Raw genomic sequence first — 27220 nt, forward strand, 5'->3', positions numbered from 1 at the left:
CGTCCCGTCCTGGGTGTGTCCCCTCCCCCTCTGGCCTTACGCCCTGTGTTACCGGGTAGGCTCCGGTTCCCCGTGACCCCGTATGGGACAAGCGGTTCTGATAATGTGTGTGTGTGTGTGTGTGTGTGTATGCTTGTGCACTTTTACATTTGTTCCTGGATCAGTAGTTATTTCAAGTTTTTACCAAAGTATAATATTTTGTATTTTTCATCTCCCAGTGTTGATATTTATGAATTGAACATGTATAATTAAAAATGGGCTAGGTACCTTTTACTCAGTTAGCTTGATTTTCTTCTACAGACTGACTTTGACAGCTAATATGAAGATACACTGGAAATAACTGTGGAAAGAACCTGTAGTCTTTGAGTTTGTCTCTTATGTGTAGCAGTTATTAGTGCTCAGATGACTGATAGCGAAGCCTGAAAAAATTACTGGCAAGTGAAAAGAATGCCTGACTCTGATATGGTCTAGCAGATTGTTGTGGAGAACGTCTCAAGCTGAGTGTCCTGGAAGTGAGTTTACCAATAATCATTGATAGATATTACATTTACCTCACCTATTAATGCTCTAGCAGGTATCAATCGCACCACAAGCCACCACTAAAGACTGGCCCCAGGCCTTTAGTATAGACTGTTCTGAGGAATATGATTGGGAATGTATACTATTTTCTTATAAAGGACAGTACTTCACAAATTTCAGCTAGATAGATGTCCTGTTTTGTACACACACACACACACACACACATTGACTGAAACCGCTTGTCCCGAGAGGGGTCGCGGCGAGCCAGAGCCCAACCTGGCAAAACAGGGCACAAGGCTGGAGGGACACACCCAGGATGGGATGCCAGTCCATCGCAAAGCACCCCAGGCGGTACTTGAACGCCAGACCTACCAGAAAGCAGGAACTGGTCCAACCCTACTGCGCCACCACGCCTCCACACTCTCTGCGCCTCCCTGTCCTGTAGTCCATGGTTAAAGATTTCTGTCTTCTTAGGGTGAATGCTGATACCAACTGACAATGTAATAAACAATAGATGAAATACTGTATCTTTCGGAAATAATGCATTCTTTAGCAAACAAATGTGTCAGTATGCTGAAACATAGACTTTTTATCAGCTTGTACTGGACCATTTAGCATGTTCATTTAAATGGTTCTGTTTAGGATTAAAGGGAGCTTGGAATCTGAAAGGCCCCCTTTTCAAATATTCTTCCTACTGTAGTACTTTGGAACAAGGTATTTACCCATTGGTTTTGGTAAAAATACTGCTGTATTAATGAACAAATAATTTTAGGAATGTTTTTGTCAAAACCCCACAGTCTAAGTGGACAAAGTTAAAAAAGGGTTAAAAATAACTATGGTATACTTACTGCAGCTATATAAAACAGATTAATGATCAATGAACGGAAACTAGACATTTTTCAGAGAGTGGGCTATTGTATGTTAGTAAAACTGCACTGATGTTAAGTGTCACAAACTCTAAAGAGGGGAATCTGAGTTGTATTAGTGAAATGTATACATCAATTCCTATTTAAGAAAAAAATCAATTTCTGAAGATGGTGCAGATACAGAAATTTCAGATACTAAAATTTTAAATGACAAAAAAATAGTTACTTCCCAACCCATCTAAAACCACAAACTATTTGTAAGAAATATCATTACAATAATGTAAAACACTAATATAACTACCAGCCCATGATTTCAGCTTGAAATATCATGCTTTTTATAAAAAGCTTACATTTAAATTTATTCATTTTGCTCACGATTTCCTTCAAAACAACACACATCTCAGAAAACAATAAACAACAAAAGGGTACTACAACAACAGAGATCAAGATGCAGACACACGAATCACTTTGTGGTTATCAAACACTTAATGAGGTAATTAATGGTTATAAATCTAGGCAGTACATTTAGGAAACAAACTGTGCTTCTCTTACATGCAGCAGGCAGCAATGATCATTCAATAATGAAATTTGTGTTAAAAAAAACAAGTGCAGACATTAATTTAAAATATACGAACGAGGCAAGTTAGTTGAATGAACTATTGCTCTTACTCACCAAGTGAAGACAACAACAGTTGATTGTGAGTTGTGGTGGGTGGAGGAGGGAGGAGACTTGACAGTCATTCTTGCACTGCCACTGCACACAAAGCAAACATGAGACAGGAAACCAACAGGACACAGCTGACGGTTCTCTAGTGCCAATTACAGTACATTGCTGCATTTCCCTTTTACTCACGAAACATGTGACTTTCAATTTTTTTGTAGATGCTTTTGATACATTTCTTTATACTGTCTTTTTGTTCCAGAAATTGAGCACTGGATATCAAAAACTAAGAGCCTTTATACTGAAATTTTGGATGGATATAGTCTATAAATCGACGGATGTCTGTATTGAATTTTGTTCTTTTATGGGACAGTGGAGAAATTCTGCTGGGAGCAGAGACATGCTAATTTGTAAAGTGGATGGTGTGAGAAGGAGACTGGCTGTTTGGGACTTTAATAATCGTATGTGTATTGGGACAGTGCTGCGCAAGGGCATGGTTTTCCCACTGTTGTAAGGTTAATGGGAAATAGTTTGGTGGTGCAACACCTCCTACATATTTGAGAAGGATTTACTAAGGCTAGCTCTTCCAACTCCAGTTACCGTACATTTATCATACAACCTTCATTCACTGTATCCTTGAGAGGATTACATTCCACATCCCTTTCTCTCTAATGCAGAGTGAAGGGGGTGTTGAGGGTCAGGGGCAATAAACCATCGCACCACAGGAACATGTCGCAGCTCACACAGAAGAACACAAAAGAACATGGCCCCGTCCCTTACAAACTGGCCTGAGAGGTGTCCCACAGTACCACATGACAGCATGGCATGCTCTGGCAAAGCATGTTAAATATTACATGTCCAGAATGAGAGTCGCAGTTTATCATAACACCTGCACACTTTACTGTTTTACTTTATGTCCAGTAAGGCTACAAAAAATCTGAGCATAAACTGTAATCTTAGAACATGTGAGTAATAATCTGTGGCATGGTTTTTCAATTTTATTTATCTGGTACATGTCTCACAGGGTGTGTGTATTTGGGGGGTGGCACTGTCACACTTATGCCTTAGTTAAAGAGCAGGTCCAAGCTCCTCCTGACATTCTGCTATTGGATCCTGGGGCCAAGTAAACTTCCCAGGACAGAAGACATCATGGTGACCAATGAGACCTATATGACACACACACACACACACACATTTTCAGAACTGCTTATCCCATACAGGGTCGTGGGGAACCAGAGCCTACCCGATAACACAGGGCATAAGGGGACACACCCAGGACGGCACACCAGTCCATTGCAAGGCCCCCCAAGTGGGACTCAAACCCCAGACCCACCGGAGAGCAGGACTGCGGTCCAACCCACTGCACCACCGCACCCCCTCTCCCTATATGACATTTACATTTATTCACTTGGCAGACACTTTCTCCAAAGCAACTTCCAATGAACTCTATGTAGTGTTATCAGTCCACACACCTTATTCACCAAGGTGACTTACACTGCTAGATACATGACTTACACTGGGTCACTCATCCATACATCAGTGGAATACATTCTCACTGTGTCACTCACACACTATGGGTGAACCTGAACAGCATCTATTCAGACTGTGAAAGGAAACCAGAGCACCCAGAAGAAATCCACACAAGCATGGGAAAGCATCCAAACTCCACATAGACTGAGCAAGGATAGAACTCACATTCTCTTGCATCACTCAGATGCTGTGAGACAGCAGCACTACTCACTGTGCCACCATGCCACCACGTATGAACCTTGAATGCTCAGACAGTAATGAGACAAACCCTGGGCTGGATATAGGATGAAGACACACCTTGTGCGAATCAGTCAAGCTTTAGACACATGAACTGTCTCTGTCTATGATTCAACAAGTTGACCGTGATGGAGAACATGTTGCTATTCCTTGTAAGGTCTATGGAAAGATACCAGAAAGTACGTCCACCCAGTTGCTGAAGCATAATCAATGAATCAGTAAGTTTTGTATAATGTGTTGGATGTGGCTCAATCGTTCCTGTTGTCATCGGCTTTTCCTCAGGGATAGCAGAGGGTTCAAATGGCAGTTGGAAGGCATGTTAGTAAGGGTGGAGAAAGGGGGAAGGAGAGCTGGAATGAGTGGGCGGAGTATATTAGTCTATATTTAAGCATGGGCTCTGATAGGGCAGAGCTAATCCTCTTTGTACAAGAATTATCTGCCCATGGGATTAGGGAGCTTTACCTCTGTGCAAGACATCTACTCCCCATAATGATGTCCTGCACCAGGACAAACCATGGAGTATGTTGCAGGGGGAGAGGGGACTGGACATGTCACCGTCTACCACATGGGTAAAACTCCATTTTAGGCCAACGGAAATTCAGCCCCTCCCCTGCAATGCTCTCTGGTGGGGAAAGGAATTCAACAAGCTGTTATGCAATGAAATGGCCTTCAAAAAACAACATTTGCATTACAGTGTCTAGTTTATTACACACTACAATTACAAAAAGATTTGTAAACTCATGAAACCTCATGCCAGAGGGTGCGGTGGCGCAGTGGGTTGGACCACAGTCCTGCTCTCCAGGGGGTCTGGGGTTCGAGTCCTGCTTGAGGTGCCTTGCGACAGACTGGTGTCCTGTCCTGGGTGTGTCCCCTCCCCCTCTGGGCTTATGCCCTGTGTTACCGGGTAGGCCCCGCGACCCTGTATGGACCAAGCGGTTCTGAAAGTGTGTGTGAGTGAAACCTCATGCATTTTTTCAGGATAATGTCCAAATAAAATGTACTAGGATACTAAATACTAAAATATTTTGGGGACGTATAATAAATACGTTCTTATCTGTGGGCTATTCATCAACGACTTTCAGAATGATTAAGGAAAGTCAGGCAGCTGTCATTATTTACAGGTCTCCGAAGTGCTTAAGTCTACAGGGTAAACAGTTGATTTGCTTTGTAGATTCATAAGCCTTATCGGCAGCATTTTATTCTAGGTATTATTATTTTAGTCTATTTGTAGTTCGACTCTGGCTTTCCTACTCTATGCTGCTATTCTAAGGTTAAAGCCTTACAAATGTAATTGGCTCTTACTGACTTGGTCATATTGCTCTTTAAAAACTTTATTTTATTTTAAATGAAAATACTTTATGTTAAAGGGGGGGCACAGTGGCACAGTGGCACAGCGGGTTGGACCAGGTCCTGTTCTCAGGTGGGTCTGGGGTTCGAGTCCCGCTTGGGGTGCCTTGTGATGGGCTGGTGTCCCATCCTGGGTGTGTCCCCACCCCTCCAGCCTTATGCCCTGCGTTGCTGGGTTAGGCTCCGGCTCCCCGCGACCCTGTATGGGACGAGCGGTTCAGTGTGTGTACTTTATATTTATTTTATTACACGTTAAAATATTGATTTGACTCTGTAAAGTTTACATGAATTCATAGATTTTTGTTGATAATGATGAATTAAAACATTGAAATGACTAAAAGAAAAATCTAAAAATTTGTCAACATTTGCTACGCATAAGGCAAGCATTACTGTTTGTGTGTTTGCGTGCTGTATGTCTGGTGGAGACACTTCCTTTTTTCAAACAGCAAACTCGCCAAGGTGAACATAAACAGAATTTATCAAAATCGAAAGCGCAGAAACTTTTCGGTCGTAAGTCACTTTTCTGACCTTTCGAGCTTCATTGATGCCGATTCAGAAATGGTTCATCTCATGAACGTTGGAGTCGGTGTAAAATCCACACAAAGAAAACAGCCAAGTGTGCGTTGTGTGTATAATTAATCTTTTATATTGGATGTTTGCTTTTAGCCTTGAAGGCCATCACTGCGGCAATAAGCTATACCTTTTGTTTCTGGGACTGTAGACTGAGGTGTACCGTGGTGGTGTCGCACGCATATTACTACAACAGCAGAATGTCTGTCAGTCAGCAGGAAATGGAAGCCCTCCCATACACAACCATCACTCCCTCAGGCTGTTGCTCACAGGTGTTTGTGCAGACAGTCAAAGGGACCTAAGAGAGCTGGATGCGCTGTGTCATTCTGGAGCCTGATTCACAGTTACAAACACCCGTGGTGGTTCACCGCGGTTTAACTCCCTCTGTGCTTTCAAGGCAAGGTATGGGACACGGCCTGGTATCTGGATAAGCACCTTCTAAATCATTGTTTCATTCTTGTTCTTCTAACTCACAAAGTAAAAGCAGGGTATAACAAGTATTTTTAAGTATCATGGATATTTACAGTTTTCTTTCATTAAGATTTGAAAAACCATTGTGCATTCATGATAAAGAACATTTATTTAATAAAACAGGATATCAAAAAAATAATTTGTACACAACATGTGGTTCAGCCTGGACTAATGGGTCTGGATGTCTAACCTGGTAAGATGGATACAGACAAGACACTCCATTTCCTGCTGTGCTGCCTCTCGTATCATGCAGAAACATATAATGGTCTACACACAGACAGTCTGAAACCACTTGTGCCAAGCAGGGGTTACAGCAAACCAGAGCCTAACCTGGAAACACAGGGCACAAGGTCAGAGGGGATTCCAGTCCATCACAGGGCACCCCAAGCAGGACTTGAACCCCCTCAGAGCAGGACCCAGTCAAACCCACTGCACCCCCTCTGTGTGATGGTCTACACCACTTCCAAATTCTTACCTCTTACCTGAATAATGGTTTGTGTAGCACTAGAGACACTCAACTCATACTGCAAGTCTGTTTCCCTTCAGACACAGAATTTTTTTTTTTTTTTTCTTTGTTTAGTTTGAGCACTTTTCTCCAGAGCATCTTACCATGCAAAGGTACTTACCATGACTCATTTTTACAGTTGAGTAACATTGTGTAAGTACCTTCTAGAATGGCACTTAGAGCAGGAGATGGAATTCGAACCTGAGTCACTTGAGTCCAAAGGCAGAAGCTCTAACCACTGCATTACCTGCTGCTCTACACTACCTGTGGTCAACAAACCATGGACAATGAGCTGTCATGGAGTTCCGTCAGTAACAACGCCCCAAATATTAAGAACAGCAGGCCTTTAGTAGAAAATATCCCGGGCCACTTTTTCCATCTCCTGTTTGCTGCAAAGGTCAACACATCTGCCATCTATCAGACATATCTCCTCTATCCCTGATGCTCCCCCATCTGCTATGCTCCTCCCTGCTGCTCCCATTTCCACTCTGAGCACTCTGCCCCCCTCCCCCCCACCTGATGGCTGTGGGAGTGAGCCGCCCGTAAGCCCGGGATGGACTCTACCATCTCTCCCGACAGTGGCTGAAACAGGGAACTCCTCTGGGGATGAGCTGGGAGGATCGTGAGGTTGGCTCCTAATCTGCTGTCCCTCACCTCAGCTCCGCTCTCATCTGCTCTGTTCCGCTCCGTTGCTGAGGTGACTTTGCAGGGCTTCCTTCCCGCTCCCAGCTCCTTCTGTGGACTTTTTACACATCATTCTGCATGTCTTCATTTTCCCGGAGAGCAGATTCCTAGTGCCAAAGGAATGCCATTTCTGGTAAGAAGCTCAGATTTTGTTTGTGTGTATAAGCCCTTGATGTATGTGAGAATGGGGTGAGAGATTGTATTCCAACTTCATGGTTTCTGTTGAATGGCTCCTCTACACAACCCTGTTTTTTTCTGTCCCAAACTATCTTTCTGTGTATTTTTTTTTAAAACAAATAAGGCAAACTCTCTCTTGCAAAAACTTTTATCTTCCTTTTCTATCTCAGTTTTTCAAACAACCTACAAATATGCAAAAAAAAAAAATTAAAAATTGTAAATTATGTTTCCTTCTGACAAAATCGCTCCGTTACTTTACCAAAGTGAAAACTGTTGCTCTAAATGAAAGGGAGGAACATGCTCACGCTCCAAGTGAAAGTGGAGGTACCACGAATAGATTATGACAGCTGCTGCATAATAAATGCTTTCCTGCTATTGGAAATCAATTTTTAAGTAATTTGTTTTGCGCGTGGAGAAATGCTAAACAGATTTCCCGGAAAGTAGTTCAGTACATAAAAGTGGGCTTGCTACATATACATGTGAGGTGAGCTTAGTCAAGCAAGTGTTGCCATACCATGCTGCAGCGTATGAAAAACGGACCCTGATACACTGAGCAGCACAGTGTTGTCTGTTACTATATTGTGATGGAATCATCTCGCTACAGTGAGAATAAGTTTATATCCATTGCTTTAATGAGCACGACTCTTTCATGTTGCATGCAATGAGCGCCTGTGAGCTTCTGATCTCCCTGCAGTAAAAAGGGCCTTATGTATTATTTATAGGTCATAAATGTCTTGCAGGGGCCTGAGTACAATGGCGCTGTCTGCGGCTTTCATTGCTGCGAGTCTGTTTGGTGCTGTACTGGGATAACACGGTGAAAATGGCTCGTTGCGCCACTTCCGTACCTTCACCACCTCCTCCCTTTCCTCCCCCGCTGCTGGGGAGCAGATGGCCCAGCTGGGAGGACTGGTGGGACTGGAACCCTTCGGGCTTCTTAAGATCATGGGCATCCTGGGCCTCCGAGCCCCTGATGTCACTGTAAACATATTGTCCCACCGTGGGCCAAGTTTTGGCGCTGTCTTCTATGATGCACACGTTGAAGAAACAGCCGAGAATTTGTGATACTTTGACCTTCATCGCGCCTCACATTATTCGAATCAGAATTTATTTATGCAGTTGTTCTAAGCTTCTGCGAGTAAAACCAGTTAAATCAGTTGTTGAGGGTTTAATTCGATCAAACAAATTGTCGGATTTCTGCAATATTTTCCTGCTGTGTCGCTTGATGTATTAAATGATACGTATCGTGACTGGCGAAAGAGATATTCTGTCTGGCGTTAAACTTGTTCAAGGAATCTTGCTTAGTTGAAAAAGCGCCTGTAACCCCGGGCCAAGCATGAGAGTTACTTAGAGCTTTTTCCCTTGTATCCTCACCACCTGTGGAGACAAATGTGTCCTTCACACCTTTGCCCTCTGCTAGACCCGTCTCCTCCTGATGACATCATATGGGCTGTACTAGCATTATGTATTTTAAGCCATCCCAAGCTTGGCGTATGACAGAACGACACTTACAATCCTTTACTGACAGCAACCAATGAAAGGAGATGATAGGTCAGAGAAGTCAGTTCAGTCACACCATATATTAGATGAAAAAATTTTACATATATAATGATTTACATCTGTTGTCATAGTACTCTAAAATACACTTTTTCTAAAATTTTTGTACATTAAGGGGTTATATATACAGTACTTTTACAGTATTATTATGATTTGCTTACTAGTAAATTCTCAGAATATTACAATTTTTCAAACGGTTTTCATGGTTAACAATTCAAAGGCACTTCCTCTTCCAAATGGAAGGTGTGCTGTGTTTAAAGTGTTCCAACAGCAGTCTCAGAATATTAAAATTTAATGCATTGCATTAACAGGCAGTCTTCATCTCTCGCTCTCTCAAATGCTTATTGTGTCCCACAATTCTCAGATCTCACAGAAGAGAACAAAGAAGAACAGTGCATATGAGTTTATGTGAAATTGTTCATTTCTTTTTCTACCTACTTTCTCATTCGAGAACCCAGTGTCTCTGCTGAAACTGCTGATGTTCTCAAATATCCCCTAAATAGATTTTCTGTGCATGCTGAGTCAAAGCTAACTCTACATGTTGTATTCTAGGTGTCTGTTATTGTTCTTCAAAAAATCAATATAACAAACAGAATTCCACATTTGCACGAAGAGATGGAAACGTGAAGAAAATGAAACGTTCACAGTCAATCAGCCTGAAAGGTCTGAATGTAAATAAAGTTTCACACATAAATCAAATGTAGCACTCACAGTGAGCGGTGTGATTTTCATACTATGACAGCCGAAGACGGGCATTTCCTTTAGAACCATTTGTGAACTGTGCGATATACCAAACTGCTTCATCAATCACTATATACTCTCTAACATAGCTGATTTTTCAGAAGGTATGTTGGCATTTTACATTCAGAGACAGAGTACACAATTTAAAAATAATACTTTCCAAACAGGCTTAAATAATTTTGCTGACTGCCATTTGGACAGTTATTAAAGAGAGCTGAGGTCAACATTCATCCAAAGGAGACCCTTTTGTGCAAACTAAGACAAGGTAAAACAAAAGCTGGTCCCTGCAGCAGAGTGTCTTTTTCTACATTGTAATTTTAAACCAAATTATAAACCAGACTTTTTTATTCCACTTTGGAGGTTTACAGAATATATAGAGTATATGTGGTCCTGTCCTTAAATGCATAATTACTTACCATTTACATTACACTTAAACTTTAGCTGGTATACATAGCTGATTTCATATTTGTAGAAGTCAATTTGTTTCACTAAGGTGGGAGTTAATTTTCACAATTTTTAAAGTTTCCAAATGCTGCAGTTGTACAAATAAATAAACTAACAAGCGTCTGGTATCAGTAAAAGTACCGTGATGTTCTATGAGAGTCATGCACACTCCATCTGCTGGGCATTATAGATTATACTGCGAGCAAGTGTTTGGATCAGACTTAAGTCATTTGTTTTCATATTAAATACTTGGAATTACAACGTTCATTTTTTCAAGAAATCATTACAGTCCAGACAAACAGATTGACTCTCAGCTAAACAACAACGATTATGTAATGTCTACACTGTCATCAGAGGTATAGAACATCTTTAAATAAATATGAAGAATGTTGCATTGCTGATGGTTTGTCAGATAGACACTGAATTCAGAAATGACACATTTATATATAACTACTTACACAGCTCTATATATACAAGTGGGTAGAATGGGCTAAAGCAAAATAACCTAAACTGTGGCTGGCTAATTTATGATTCAATTAATTAGTCAAAGTTATAATAAAAAGACAATTAAAGCTCTGGCATAGTCACCCTAACTATCCAAAAGCAATAGAAGAAAAAAATAATGCTTTTATCTGGGTTCAGATGAAAGGCTTTTGTGATATAAATGTGTGAAATCTACCTGTACTGTATGGTGTTGTTGTTATGATTAGTTGTGAGATAGTACAGGTACATGAAACTGAATCAGACTGGAACACATGAAATATGTCAAATATGAAATGTGTTTTGAAAAATGTATTAGAGGGATACAAAATAAGGATTGTTTAGTACACATGTAGAATGTATCCCCAGTATGAGCAGTTAAGCAGTTCAGATATGAAGTGCAAAGGAAAATGTTTGGTGGGAAACTTTTGATTTTACCTCACGCAATGTCCTCTACCTTTCTGAGAGCTTCAGAGCTGACGTCAAGGACCGGAATAACGCCCAACACCAGGGCAAAAGCCAGAGTTACGCAATGGCCAGCTGCTCTTGCTGTCATGCAGTTAGAAGCAACTGAAAGGAAGTGTGTGCTCCTCTACACACAAGGCAAACACCGCTTCCATCGGCACTTTGGTTCACAGTCAAGTTTTCAAGTATTATTTTTTGCATGTGTGTAAATTTTTTTCGAAATCCTGAAGGTGTAAATGCATTTCACAGGTGTGAAATTTTAATTTGTCTATTTCTTCGTAACCTGTTAGAATCTCTTGCTGATTTTGAAATGAATTCCAGCTGATCTGCAGCATCCTTCCTTACGTGACTAATCAAGAGTGCTAGATTTTAATTATCTTAAGAAAGTGTAAATGTGTCGTGAGACATCTACCATTAGCATAAATAAAAAATAAAAAGTTTTAATTGCAGCAATTGTACGGTAAACCATATCATTTCTTTTCATTGTAAACAAATCTCTGTAATTATTCTCATGCACTTATTTCATTGTAGAACTAGGAGCCATAACAATGTTCTCGCTCAGCTCTGGATTCGGATTTCTGCATTCGCTCCTCATAGTTACTGATTATGATGACACTAAATGTCGGATAAGTGCTCTAGCTGATTACTTAATTCATCCCTGCTGTTTGCCTGAATGATTCCAAAGGTCTGACTTGAGTCACATGTGGGCTCAGCTCAGGTGAATAGAAGGCTCCATTATTTTTTAGCAAGAATGAATACTATGGGTGAAGGTAATGTGATTTTTTTTTTTTTTCCTTTTGAAATAGTAATCTAAAGCTGTGCACAGAGGACAGAAAAAAATTCTGCAGTCTTAAGCAGGATTAAACTGAATCGCTCATCTGTCACCAGGATGGTGGTTTACAGCGGCTGATTCTCCCTGTGCAGCAAGAATGCCCTTAAGCATCGGTGGGGTGGAGCAGAGGAGTGTCCTACCCTTTCTGAGGGATGTACAAAGATGATGTCAAGAGGGAATATTGACACCTGCCAGTTACAAGCATTCATGTTGGGGTTTGCATAACCTCTGAAAGCTTTCGGGGGCTTTGAAAAACCTGGCTTAGGCTTAATCTCAGTATGGGAGGATTATGGGCCACACACTACGTGCGAGCACACTGCCCACTACATGTGTGTGCAGAACGCAAGTGCAGAACGACTGGTGGCTCTAACCATGTGCTGTCGGATTCGTAATTCAAAAGCAGCACTGAATTCTGGGAATGCTATTTGCAAGTGTCTTGCTACGGTCTTCTGTTCTCGAAAAATGTGCAAATTTACTTCCACTGAAAATAGTTTGGTAGCTGTAAAGGTTTTTCTACTTTTACTCATGCTTAAAAATTTTTTAGATCTGTTGATATGACGTTTTTTCACATAAAGTCAATATCAGTATGTAACATACTGTCAACCACTAACTTTTAAATGAATTCCAAAAATTTGTGCCTCTGTCAATGGAAGATCACAATGGCAATACCAGCTGCTGTATACTGGGAACGAGTCACGATAAAAATCACGGTGGTCATACTGCGGTATTGTTTCATGATTTCTGTGTCTTCTCGTATAGCAAAAAAAAAAATCATTATTAATAGTACAGTTAGCAATAAATCAAACAGGAGCCTTCACAAAACAACAGGCAAAAATGATCACATCACACCTAAGGGCAGCACAATGCTTAAAATATAAATGCAACACAGAAACACATAAGCATACAGAACCTGGACACTAATGTTATTAAGCTTTTGAAAATATTTTTTTAAATAAACATCATGTGATCAGCATATACTACCAAGTTTAATTAACGAAGTTTGACTTCTACCAAATTCTCTATAAGATGTTCTGATACAAAGCTATGATACTGGTGGCAAATGGAGTATACTTATTCCTCAATGTGAAATGGTTCATTTCTTCTGTAAATGACCTTGTTATACAAATTGTTGTTATGAGAGGGTAAAATTTTCATCTTTCTTTGTGAAAAAAACAATAATTAGCACCTAGAAAAAGTTAAAATTCATTTTAATACTTCAAACTTGATATTCCTGGTAATACTTAATCAAAAAACGTATTTTCATGCACACCGATAACAACAATATGTTTTATAGTATTTGTAAGAAATTTTTTATTTCTTGCTTCTCTTTTATAATGTTTTACGATATATTTTTTTAATATGAAGTCACAAGGCTTCAGAACAATGTTCCCTCTAAGCTGTATGTTATGCACATGCGCTCAGCTCATTAACCCAATAAACATGGCAAATCACTCATAAAGCCTTCATTTTCCATCACAAATTTACCGTAACAGTTTTAACTTCCTGACGGCTCCCTGCACATTCAGGCATGTACTGTATGCAGTACACTGGTACTGTCTTTGTCGTGTTCCTGCTGATGCTGTTTCTTTTTTTTTATTTATGTAGCCATAACTCATATCATGTCAGATTCTTTATCACCTTCATTGACATTGACATGCCACACATATTTCAGCTATGGTTGTAAGTCCTGCACAAAAAATGTTTTATTGTGCACATAACCCACTCTTGCTGCAATGCCCTTAATCAAGGAACTCACCCTGAATTACTCTGGTAAAAATCAATTGCTACATCACTGAAAGACACTTAACTTTAAAGGTTCCTATGGAGAGAAACATCGGCGAATTGAATTAATAATAGTTACTCAGATTTGCTATTTCAGTTTTGAAAATATAGATTTCTTTTGTCAAGTGTTGTGATTGGTTGAGACTATAAATGCAATGAGAAGTATGAAGTATATATCGCAATATATGCGTTGTGTCCAAACAGAACTTCAGAACTCGCAATACAAGAATAACAATTCTGTTTAGAATTTATGATCCATGAACTTCATTTACCTGAAATGATACCACTTTTTTATGTATATAAACTCCTGAATTTGGCACTGGATGCTATTTGCTCTTGATTATAGTCTCACCCATTTATTTCCTATGACTGTCCAGATCTTACTGGACATACTGAAAATGTACTGTACATCATAGCACTTAATCCCTTCTTCAGAATTTCCTGTCAATGTTCAGAGCCCTTCAGATATTCCAAGACCAAATGTGTTCCACCAATATGCTTATGTTACTAAGATTCTCTTCACACTTGGGCAATTTGTTGCAGCTGTTATTAACGTAACAACATCCAGCTGCAAGACCTATACTTCAAAAAGCAGTTTAACAATTTCTCATTAGTGTTAGAGATGGTTCTGTTGTGAAACCTCATTATTCAGCTTTTTAGTCCCGGCAGAGGATGAGGGCCACAGAACAAGCATTCTCTTCATCATCCCGGCCAACCGCTGGCCTACCAGACACCCGAAAGGGACAATCATTAAGACATCAAAGTCAAACGCCACAGTCTTTTAGTTCAGTCTCATACACATTGGACACGGATCATAGAAACAACTTTCATCACTATGCAATGGGGCTCATCCCAAACTGTGAATTCCTCAATGTTTCCTAAGGGCTGCTCAAGTACGGTTACATATGTGTGCTGGGACACGGCAACGGTGGGTTAGGACACTGGATGACAAATTACCCAACTCTCTCTTTGATGGGCTTCCCTGTATCTCTCTCAGTGAAGAAACAAACCTCATAATAATGAAACAACAACACAATCACCTCTATGTAATACCTAGTTTTCCTCCAACATCCTCACTGTTGCTTAGAGTACAAAAAAGCATAAAACACATTGAAGTGCTGATAGTGAGACACATTCTGAAGTACTTTCATACAGGACATGTGCACGCTTACCTAAAGCAGATGCTTTCCAGGTAGATATTTCCCAGCAGGGGGGGTGCGGTGGCGCAGTGGGTTGGACCACAGTCCTGCTCTCCGGTGGGTCTGGGGTTCAAGTCCCGCTTGGGGTGCCTTGCGACGGACTGGCGTCCCGTCCTGGGTGTGTTCCCTCCCCCTCTGGCCTTACGCCCCTGTGTTCCCGGGTAGGCTCCGGTTCCCCGTGACCCCGTATGGGACAAGCGGTTCTGAAAATGTGTGTGTGTGTGTGTGTGTGTGTGTGTGTGTGTGTGTATTTCCCAGCACATAAAGAACACCGAGGGTCTGAAAACCTTTACAGTTGCATGCAGTGTTTCCCAGAAGAGCCACAGGTGCCAACTGCAGCCCAGCCCTGCTGGGGAAAGGGTTCTGCTGGATACATTCCCTGTGTTCCCATGTGAAACATATGCAGAGGTAACACCAAAGCCACTTTGCTCTCATTTTTCCAGTACGTGCACCACACTGACTGCACATCATGCGTTTTCCATACCGCTTGTTAACCATGTTTTCTCTCTTAATTTTTGACAAGGGCATTTGTCAGCACTGCAGTTATGAGGCTCTACTGGAGTAAAATGTGGCCAAGCAGCTGCTGTTAAAATATAAGGCTTGTGCAACTGAGTGTTTCATAGCCTCGGACTGTAGAGCTAGAAACAGGGAGGCTATAGTTATAAATGCAGGTGAAACGCAAGGTAGCTGGTCAGTGTAGTGATTAGAGCTACTGCTGTTGGATCCAAAGGTTGTTGGTTTGGTCCCAACCTCTAACTCTAGTACCATTGAGTACTTACCATAAATTGCTCCAGTAAAATTGCCCAGATGTATAAATTGGTAAATAAGTGTACACACACCATATGAAACCACTTGTCCCATATGGGGTCGCAGAGAGCCGGAGCCTCACCTGGCAGCACAGGGCATAAGGCTGGAGGGGGAGGGGGCACACCCAGGACAGGACATCAGTCTGCTACAAGGCACCCCAAGCAGGACTTGAACCCCAGACCCACCAGAAAGCAGGACCCAGGCAAACTCACTCTGCCACTGCACCTCCTAAATAAGTGTAAGCTTGTAATAATTATGACATCAATATTGTAAGTCACTTTGGAGAAAAGCATTGGATAAATGCAAACAGGCGGGCTCTGCTTTTCTCACAACACTATTCATAGGCAGAAGGAAATCACTGAGGTGAACTAGTTGCAATATTTTGCAGGAGATTAATTACATGGTTTTTACAATTATTTTGGTCTTCCAAACCTTCGGTGGCCTCCTTGGTGTGCTGGTTTTCTTGTGTTGCAGCAAACCATTGGATCTAACTAGCACAGCATAAACATTCATAAATGAATTTCAGAAATCAAAAAACTGATGGAAGAAAGTGATACTAATTTCATTAATCACCACAGGATAAGGTTGTCTGGTATTGGAACCTTGGAAAAAATTCTTAAATCATTGCAATTACACTGAAAATATTTACTACAAGACCCAAAAAGATCCCGAAAACAAGATCTGCTAAGGCAGTGCACCACTAAGGTCAATATGTTTTGAATTAAAAGTTTGTTTTCAGCCACATTTCATCACTGAATGTGTTGCTAAATATTGTACAAACAAGCAAAATTCAGATGTGCTCATTTGCATTAGTGTGCCATTGCCCCCAACAGTCATCAGTGCCCTGGGTATGAGGTACATTAGAGTCTTAACTAGGATGCTGGTATAGGACAGGCCTAAGGAGAATTTGTGAGCTTATGGGAAATTGGACAAAGACATAGATATCTTTATTTTGCTTTTCTGGTTTTCGTTTTGAATTACAGTAAGAATCACGGTCCATAACTGCTACACGGCTTAATTTAAAAGCAATTATTTAACAGTTAATAATATAATATCATAATTTCCCATGTGATACTGGCTGATTTCAGATAGGAATCACAAGGGGAAAATATAGCCCAAAGAGAGAGAAATTGGCTGAAAAGAGCAGAGACATGCATTGCGTGGGCCAAGGTTCTTAATGACAAGAGGACTTGTTGTCCTGCCAGGCCTCTTGGAGTTCAAGGTATTAGACCTTGCTGTTCATGCAGCCAAGTGTAATTCCCTAGGATCCACCCATATGGACCTGGTAACCTTCACTTGTCATTACCTACCACCCACACTGCCCTTCTTGTATCACCTTACACTCACATGGAACATTATTCTCACACAATATCTGGGCTGTGAGGAACAACCTAGTTCCTGCTGAAAATTACCTCGTATACAAGTGGACAGCCTTATTTTGCAAAAAACTAGATTAATCTTGTTCTTTCTCATTTCCGGTATAATTTGTATTAGTGTTTAGTGTAATTAGCATAATTTGTATAATTCCATTTAGAGCCATAGCAATATCATATATGACTTCCTACCATATAACACATACCATGGAACTGAGTAATAACTTCAAAATGTTACCATCTTATTTCAATTCAATAAAGAAAAAACTGAAGACTTCAGCGAATTTGTTTTTGAGCATTTTTATTAATTAGCTATTGCTATTGATTAGAGCTTGCTTTAAACATGCAAGAAAGTGCCAGAAAAAGTGTTTGACCTTAAGTACCAGCTATGTGTCTCATTTGCAACTGAGGACTCTACAGACGTTTTAGTATGTGCAACATGCATCAGCATCTGGGCGTTGTCAGTTGCTTTATTAGTCTTATTTTACTGTTTGCTTTACCAAAAAGTATCACAAAGCATAAAAATACATAGGTGCTTCTGTTGATTCATTGTGAAGTTTCTGTAGAAGTCTTGCATATAACCATGATAATTTTAAAGGTATGCAGTAAGACTTTTAGTTTAATGATTGTATGAACTTTGAGCTGCATAATGGCGACAAACAGAAACACCGTTCGTTTTCTCTCCGCACCAGACGGAAATTTTAGTAAACAGAACGGCGAAGAAAATGCAATTATAAACTCATAAGTTGGGAAATGTTTGTATCTTTAAAAATTTGTAACCCAAGTTTTTTGCAACGCAAGGCACCAGTGTATCTACAAAGATGAGCAAAATATGTGAATGTTAATTTTACAGACCTAAGCCAGGTTGGAGTTGGTATATTGTTTATAAACACATTTGTCCCCATACTTAATGTAATTTCCAGTTAGTGATTTCAGTTATTCTGGTATTGATGTGTTTTTAGAATCCAAAATCACCTTGATAAAATATATTTGGGTGAGAATAAGAAGGAAATGCTTGTGACTATTTAACTACAGCATTATGAAATCCCATTTCAGAGATTTATATTCAGGAAGCATGAAGCTCTGAAGATTACAGCTAGTCTCATGTACTCAGTCCTTTGAGCTGGGAAATGGGCATGTGGCTTCCTGGTTGGCTTATGAGTTCTGAAACGCTACCCAAAATGTTCATTTTGAATGAGCTCTCTGGATTACTAAGGAATGTGGTAGGTCCAAAGGTGTGAATGAGATGAGAGCTGTTAATTAGACATCCAAGGAAGGGAAGTCACACATTACAAGATACACGGCATCTGTTATGCATCTCATTAACAGTAAGGCACTATAATTAAACCCAGGCTTACACCATTTCACTTGCTCTGAGCAATGGAGACGTAATGTGTGCTATTGTTTGCTGGATTAGTCGGAAGATTGGTTCTGCTCTAACTAATCTCATTAAATGGTTCAAATTTTGACTTTTTCATCTGAGTATAATAGGTAATCATTATTCCCCTGGGTTCCTCAAGACACAAAGACGCTTCACTTAATGTAGCCTAAAAGTCTGCATGTTATTACCTCAGCTAATTTATAGAGAATTTCAATCATGATACTCTTTAATACTGAACTCCTCCAACTTACTTATTGTTTTTATTTTTTACATCAATATAATATTTTGTATATACATATTATATATTAATACATATATTAATATCATCCAAACTTGTATATGCAGGATTATTTGCATTCAGAAACAAATATGAAGAGCTATTCACACTTTTTCTCTAAGCCTGTATATACAGCGGTGGCAGATGGCAGGAGGTTTCTGGCGTAAAACAGGAACCTGGGAGGCATGTCAATACTGTAGGTCCATCGTGTAAAAATATACATTTTGAACAAACATATATTTGTTAAATACTGTATGTCACATGACTTACATATTATAATATAAAAAAATATAACATTTATTTTAATATAGTTTGCTGTATATGGTAAAGAGTTATTAAAATGAGAAAGGGTCTATATGTATAGAAAAGCAAGCATTAAGGGCTATATGCAATATTTTTGTATGCCTGCAGCCATACCTGTAGCAGATGGCTAGTGGTTTCCCACATAAAGCAGAACACAAACAATTATTTCAGTGACTGGGAGATGCTCCAACAGGCCCATCATGCAAAATACACATCCTGAACAAACAAACAGCTCAGCAATTTATGAGCACAATAAGAAACAAAACAAAACAAAAAAAAGCACAGGGCTAGTATAACAGTAAATATATATTTTAACATAGGATATATGCTATAAGAAGTGTCTAAGAAAGGTTTTAGAGGTCTGTATCTAACTAAAATACTCTGTTTTTCAGCTCCAGCATGTGGCCTTGGGCTGAAAAGAATAAAGATAGGTAGTGATCTATCACTGAAGCAGTGAAAAACTGGAGGAGTCTCACTAAAGAAGTAAACTGGGAAGAAGACCAACAAACTTGTCATTCAGGAGCACAGTGGCAACAGGTACAGTTAGAGCCTCAGCTTGGTGCCATTGGCCCTTTCCAATATCAAGACTGCAACAGAGCCATAGTACCCTGGTCTTAAAGGGTGTGAAGAATTATGTACATCTAGCCACCACATTCCTAAGGTATAACTGCGCTTTTCATCAGACAGAATGGATGACCCGTACCAGAATAATGTCTATCAGCAGGGGACTGGTGGCGGATACACCACCTATGGTGGAGGGGGTGATCAGGATGGCTACGGCTACCAGGGGGACTACCCACCCCAGGAGGAGGACGCCGCCAGCGATGCCACTGAGGGCCATGATGAAGACGATGAGATGTATGAGGGCGAGTACCAGGGCATCCCCCACCCAGATGAAATAAAGGCAGCGCAGCGGGCCGCTCGGGCAGCAGCAAGGGCCAAGGCTCGAGTGGAAGCTGAGGGCCTCGACGAGGAGGAGACGCTAGCGGAACAGTATGAGAACATCATAGAGGACTGTGGCCATGGGCGCTTCCAGTGGACCCTCTTTGTGGTGACAGGCCTGGCTCTCATGGCAGATGGTGTGGAGTGCTTTGTCGTGGGCTTTGCTCTGCCCAGTGCCGAGAAGGACATGTGCCTGTCAAACGCCAACAAGGGCATGCTGGGTAAGTAAAAGGTGCCATTGTGCAGTATGGCCAAAGACATGCAGCTGAAGCTTGATCACTAGCAGGTAGTTTTGCTGAACTCCCAGTGCACATCCTGCTCTTTTGCCATTGAAAAACTTTCTCCACTTAATTGTTCAGCTGTCTAAAACCTGTTCTTATAGTATCTGCTATTTATTAAACAACAGATACACGTTTTGCAAAAAAATTACTAACCTTTGTTATGTTTACACTGATTCATTTAACAGATACCTTTCTCCAAAGTGATTTACAAATCAGAACAAACAAAATGCATTTCGTAATAAGAAGCGTTACATACAGACAGGTCATTTTCAAAGCATGATTAGGTTGTTCAATATCACTATTTTACCAGTGCACATTACACAAGCAGTTACCTATGGAACTGATCCAAAAATGATGGTGACAGGTGATGTAATGTAAGTTTAAAGTGCAGCTGGGTGATCAGAATAGAAATTGGTCTGAAAGAGATGTGTCTAGAGACCCTTCTTGAATGTTCAAATGGATTCTGCAGTTCCAAGGGGGAGAGGGGCCTCATTCTATCACAACTGAGCCAAGACCAAGTCTTTCAGTTTTGGACTTCACATGCATTTGACCTCCAAACAGCCAGAGATGGAGAAGTACAGTGCTCTTTACTAGTTTGTAGAGAATAATCAGGTCCTGCAGGTATCGGGTGCAGATCCTCTAAGGGTCTTGTAGGTCATAACCAGAGTGTTGAACTGGAAACAGTCAGCAACAGGATGCCAATGGGAAGACAAGGAGGGTGGATGCATGGGAGCACTTTGACAGATCAAGCACACTTTGTGCTACAGCATTCTGGGTCAGCTGAACAGGCTTGATGGCAGCGATCAGAAGACTAAACAAGAGGGAGTTGTACTACTCCCGGTGTAATATTCCCATGTAGTGTGTGTTGTGAGATATGGGTCTTCCTACACATGTTAAACAGAAAATATTAGCAGGGCCAGGTCATAGCTTTACATATTCGGAGGAAAAGAGATTTGAGTTGATTGCTACTCCCAGACTTTCGACTGAAGTGGAAAAAGTGAGCCAGTTCTCCAGGTTGATAGGAACTGAAATGAAGGATTTTGGTCTTGGAGAGACTGGATTGTAGGTAGTGGACAGTCATCCAAGCATTAATATTCCATAGTCGAGCTGCCATATAAAAGGATATATCTATGGCAGCTGGAGGAAGAAAGAAGAACTGGGTATCATCAGCTTGGCAGTGATAGCAAAAGCCATGAGAAGCAATGATACACAACAGGGAAGCTGTACATGGACCTTTCAACTACAATGTGCCCTTAAACACAATGGCTCTTTGGTGTATAACTGGAAAGGGCAATTCTAATCTTCTTGGGCAGTCCTGCTGCTATGAAAATTACATTATAATTAATATTTGCATGCACTCTTTTGTCATATAATGGTCAGTTTGTTTCGTGAAATAACTGCACACTACAGTGGCAAAGCAAGTAGCATTGCTATCTCACGGCACCCAGGTGTTACCAGAGAATATGGGTTTGATCCCTGTTTGTATGGAGTTTGCATGGACTCCCTGTGTCTGCATGGGTATGCTCTGGTCACAGCTCAAACACATGCAGTTCATGTGAATTGTTGTCACTAAATTGCCCTTAGTGTGTGCATGGGTGAGCGTGTGTGTAGAGCTATACTGCAAAGGAGTGGTGTCCCATCCAGGGTGTACCCCTCTCAGCCTTTAACCAAATACGCTGGGAATAGGCTCTGGATCACTATAACCCTGCTCAGGGCAAGTGGTTATTGAAATTGCATGGGTGCATGGAAATGGCCCTTTTAGATTAGTGCCCAGTGTGAAAAATATAAATGTAAAATTTGGACAGGCAAATTAGCTAATGGTGTGATCAATGCTGAAGCCAGTCTGGCTGCATTTCAAATGAAACATTACATTGGTGTATTTCTGCTTGTTGAGGAGGGAATGTGATGAATGATGTAGTGCTCCTGCCAAGCTGGCAGCAGGAGCAAGCCTTGCGACATGCTGCTTTTCAGGGAGTGTACGGCTGTGCACGCTGCTACCCGGCTCAGTATGCTGCTGCACAGCTCGGTCTCAGCATCGCTACTGAACACCCAATTAAAATAAGTGCTGTGATTTGTTCGCTGCTGTTGTGAACAATTTCCGCATCAAATTTTCTGCTTATATGCTCATTTTTTATGATATACTGTATGTATATAAATGTCTTGCATTCATATATGAAAAAAAGATATTTGACATGGATGAACATGTAAAACAGTATCTGCCAAAGTTCAATTTCCAAAAAAGGAAAACAGGTATTATTCCAGTGGAAGATGATGGATGTCAAACATTTACTGCAAGAAACGGCTTTGACTGCAAAATTTACTGCAACTACAAATGATCACCTGCACACTGTGAGGTTTCATACTGTAACAAGCAAAAGTCATTTGTCTCAGATTCTTCAGTCCAAAACAAAAAGGTTTCCACCATGTGGGGAAGAAATAATGCAGGCGATGAGTGAGCAGTTTTGGATTTCCCTCTGGCACGTCGATATCTCAGTCAGCAAGTGCCATGGGAATCGATAGTTGTTTCCCTGACCTTGCGTCTGGGGCATGCAGACCTCATCTGCATATCGCTGGCTCCGTCCCATAGCAACCAAGGGGGTTCTGACAGTTTGTGTATTCTTTCCTCTGTCCAGACCCATCCAGCATCACCAACAACTGCAAATGTCAAATTCTCGAGGTTCCTTCTCCCTACCTGTTCACTGGGAAGTCCTGATGATTGCATATATAATCAAGAAGGAACTGCTGCAGTCAAATGAAAATTCTAAATGAAATTACGTACCACATCTGGACTTTATATGTACATGCTGGATTAAGTATGTAATGTAGGAGGCTGAAAGGGTAGGATTTTTCATAATCTGATACTGAATCCTGAACTGAAACTCATTTGAATGAACATATTTGGAGCTCACAGTTGCAGCTTTCACAGCCAGACATTGTTTAACTCAGTTTTACCACCAGAACTTGTGAACCCTTATTAATTTCTTCTAAATACTTGTGATTGCTGCTGAAAATTAAAATTGTGAATAACTAGTGAAAAGTAATGTGTGTGGCAGATAGAGAAGAGTTCCGCTATAGGTTTGCACCACAGGCTGCTGCACTTATTGCTGTTCAAGAATCAGTAGATTTTTCCAGGTCACTCACAGTTACCTGTGAGACAGCAGAGCTGACAGCCTCTCTTCTTTCTGGAGGAGGAGCCAGTATTTGCACCCATATCCATCCATATGCTGTGTTGGTGGTGGAGGAGCCCCTGCCCTCTCTCCCACCAGTCCCATGCCTGAGACCCTGGAGGCTACACCATCTGGACCAGTCGGGCTTGGGTACAGGGTGCTGTGTGGGCACGATCGGCCTGGTGGTCACACAGAGACCCCAAGTCCTCTAGCCAAACGCTTTCGAAGCACAGAACCATGTCTCGCAGCGCAGTACGTCCCAGAGAGAACCTGGCTGGTTTCAGACTCTCATGCTTCTATGTCTTCTACAGACAAAACCATCATAAACACAAACTGCATAATACTACACATTTCATTACTCAAGCAAGAATATTCACATTTCAGTGTAAGTTTAAATGACAAGCTTATGTCGTCAAGTAAACATGAGAAAGATAGAGCAACTTCCTTTTCCTTATGGGTATGAATTCTTTACCTAGATAACTTGTTTTCTCTAAGATGACTTAGAATGTGTGTTACAGTAAAGGAATTACAGAAGCATAGTAACAGGTTGCAGAAACTTGTTATAATAACATGCTACAATAGTGCAAGTGTCAATTCAGAAGCTCAAACTCTGTTGAAAAAATCAAATGTGGTTCCTATGGCCTTAGAAGTTTCATCATGCATACACTTTTCAACAGTAGCCTTCTCAAAGATTTAAAAAAATCTCAAAAATGACACTTACCATTCTCGAAAATTGACTTATTGCAATTAAGAAAACTATCATTAGGCCCAGTGCCAACCCAAGTGTGCCCCCAAACAAGGTGTACAAGGTCTTGAACCAAACCGTTAATGCTATTGTCTATGAAGAAGGACCATGCTGACTGATTGACCTCATGCAAACCCAAACCTGAAGTCACACCCTGAGAAAAGTTTGATGAAAAGTGAACAACTGTTCCTTAACTACAGTGCTAAGGAACACACCAGTGCCTTATTTGGACTGCTGGATGTCACTAAAGTCTAAATAGCATCAAGTAAGAATGTGAAAGAATAGCAGATGTAACAAAGTATATTTTACTACCATCACCGAAAAAAAGAATTTAATTGAAAAGCAAATTAGGGGGGCGCGGTGGCGCAGTGGGTTGGACCACAGTCCTGCTCTCCGGTGGGTCTGGGGTTCAAGTCCCGCTTGGGGTGCCTTGCGACGGACTGGCGTCCCGTCCTGGGTGTGTCCCCTCCCCCTCCGGCCTTACGCCCTGTGTTGCCGGGTAGGCTCAGGTTCCCCGTGACCCCGTATGGGACTAGCGGTTCTGAAAATGTGTGTGTGTGTGTATGTGTGTGTGTGTGTGTGTGAAAAGCAAATTATTTTACAACATGATGCTATAAAAGCAAATACTTTTTACTTTTTCTGAGCACATGCTAAAGAGTAAATATGTAGTTTTTGGTAATGTCCTTGAATAATTCACTCTGCAAATATAACTATAATTCTACAAGTGTTTCACCTCAGATTAATAAAAAACTGTTTCATGCTACATTTTAAAGATGCTTTTTGTACTGAAGTTGCATGCATTAAACATTGGAATCACATGAAAAAGTCTGTAAGGTCGATTAAAAGCATATTGTAGTGAATGAACTTATTGAACTTAAAATTGAAGAAAGAAAGAAAGAATATGCTTTCTACTCAATAAAAATGAGTTCAGCTAAATACTGCAGGAAATTATTACTGTTCAATCAGAACACAAGGTATCAAATCTTAAAGGTCTAGATGACAGCATACCTGTCAGCACTGTTAAGGGTCCCTTAAATATATCCTCCTCTGAGGCTTAATAAAGCAACCTGTTGAAAGACCATTTTATTTAGTGTCTTTTTATCCCCTGTGCCTTCATGTAAGTGCTGCACCACGATCTGTCGGAAAACCTGAGAGCTGTTTTCGCTTTTTAATGCCAGCACTTTTTCCAATCTCTCCTTTGCTGCGTGGTCAAAGGTGGAGATTGAGTTTTCCCATCTATAATGGCTCCTAAATGGCAGGAAGGAACTGAGACAAATACATCACAATCATGAAGGAGCAAGTGAGGGACAGAGCTGTCACTTCCACATAGAACTGTCATTAGAAATGCTGCACTTATCGACAGCCCCATCTGCTTCATGAATAATGACATTTTCAACCGCTGAGCTTTCATTGAGCAAAGGGGAGACACTGCTCCCTACTGGATCCAGCATGAAATAAAGTGTTTTTCCATTGTTTCACAATAATAAAAAACTAGCATTGTACAACTATTGATTTTACAGTTCAAATCATGCTTCAGGATGCCAGGTATCAGGATGCAAAGTTCTATAACTCATAAAAAAAAAGTACTATTGCAGCAGGGACTCAAAACTTTTGGAGCTTGTTAGTAAATGTGTAGCCATGCATACATAAATCTTTTTTTTTTTTTTAAAAAAAAGGGGGAATAAATAAATAAATAAATAAATAAATACACACACACACACACACACACACACAGACACACACACACACACACACACATTTTCAGAACCGCTTGTCCCATACGGGGTCACGGGGAACCGGAGCCTAACCCGGCAACACAGGGCGTAAGGCCGGAGGGGGAAGGGGACACACCCAGGACGGGAATAAATAAATAAATAAATGCATGTGTATAAAAGTCTTACAAACACAAAGCACAATATAACAATATACAGATGGTGAAGAACAAGATGATAACAAAATACAACACAGTCACCATGTGCAAAGAGTAAACATCAAGATTGCATATAGTGCACATTTATATAATTGTGTGTGTATATACACACACACACACACACATTTTCAGAACCGCTTGTCCCTGACGGGGTCACGGGGAACCGGAGCCTACCCGGCAACACAGGGCGTAAGGCCGGAGGGGGAAGGGGACACACCCAGGACGGGACGCCAGTCCGCCGCAAGGCACCCCAAGCGGGACTTGAACCCCAGACCCACCGGAGAGCAGGACTGCGGTCCAACCCACTGCGCCACCGCACCCCCCTGTGTGTATATATATATATATAATACATCTATGATTTTGGCATATACATACACCTTCAGAACCGCTTGTCCCAAGATGGGGTCGCGGGGAACCGGAGCCTACCCGGTAACACAGGGCGTAAGGCCGGAGGGGGAGGGGACACACCCAGAACGGGACGCCAGTCCGTCGCAAGGCACCCCAAGCGGGACTTGAACCCCAGACCCACCGGACAGCGGTCCAACCCACTGCGCCACTGCACCCCCACATATACATCTCTTCATATATATTAATTTTTATATTGGATACCTCTTCCTTTCCTTCTGTGTGCAATTGTCTGTACAGGAGCTAAAAGTGAGATCTGTGCTTCTGATGTGTTTCCATTGTTCTTCATCTTTGTCTTGCAGGACTGATTGTGTATGTGGGAATGATGGTGGGAGCATTTGTCTGGGGGGGTCTGGCAGACAAGTTGGGTCGCCGGAAAAGCCTGATCACTGCTCTCGCCATCAATAGCATATTCGCCTTCCTCTCCTCCTTTGCCCAGGGATACGGCTTCTTCCTTTTCTTCAGGCTCCTCTCAGGCTTTGGGTGAGCAGACCAGGCTTTCAGTCTTGAGTTCTTATGGCCTTAGGGTAGAACCAAACAAACAT

General features: G+C 41.2%; 1 protein-coding gene across 2 annotated transcripts in view; it reads left to right on the top strand.

Annotated features, from left to right (window-relative positions):
• The window catches only part of LOC108926631 (synaptic vesicle glycoprotein 2B-like), a 37441-nt gene that overhangs the window by 508 nt on the left and 9713 nt on the right, over positions 1-27220 (top strand). The window contains exons 1-3 of one of the 2 annotated variants that reach the window (XM_018739449.2): positions 7226-7523; positions 19598-20368; positions 26978-27158. In XM_018739449.2, coding sequence (XP_018594965.1) covers positions 19894-20368; positions 26978-27158 — 656 coding nt within the window. In that variant the 5' untranslated portion in view covers positions 7226-7523; positions 19598-19893. Of the gene's footprint in view, positions 1-7225; positions 7524-19597; positions 20369-26977; positions 27159-27220 lie in introns of those variants that run through there. The other variant, XM_018739450.2, reaches the window with a different exon arrangement.

The sequence above is a fragment of the Scleropages formosus genome, chromosome 7 (assembly GCF_900964775.1).
Source record: "Scleropages formosus chromosome 7, fSclFor1.1, whole genome shotgun sequence".
Taxonomy (NCBI): Eukaryota; Metazoa; Chordata; class Actinopteri; order Osteoglossiformes; family Osteoglossidae; genus Scleropages; species Scleropages formosus.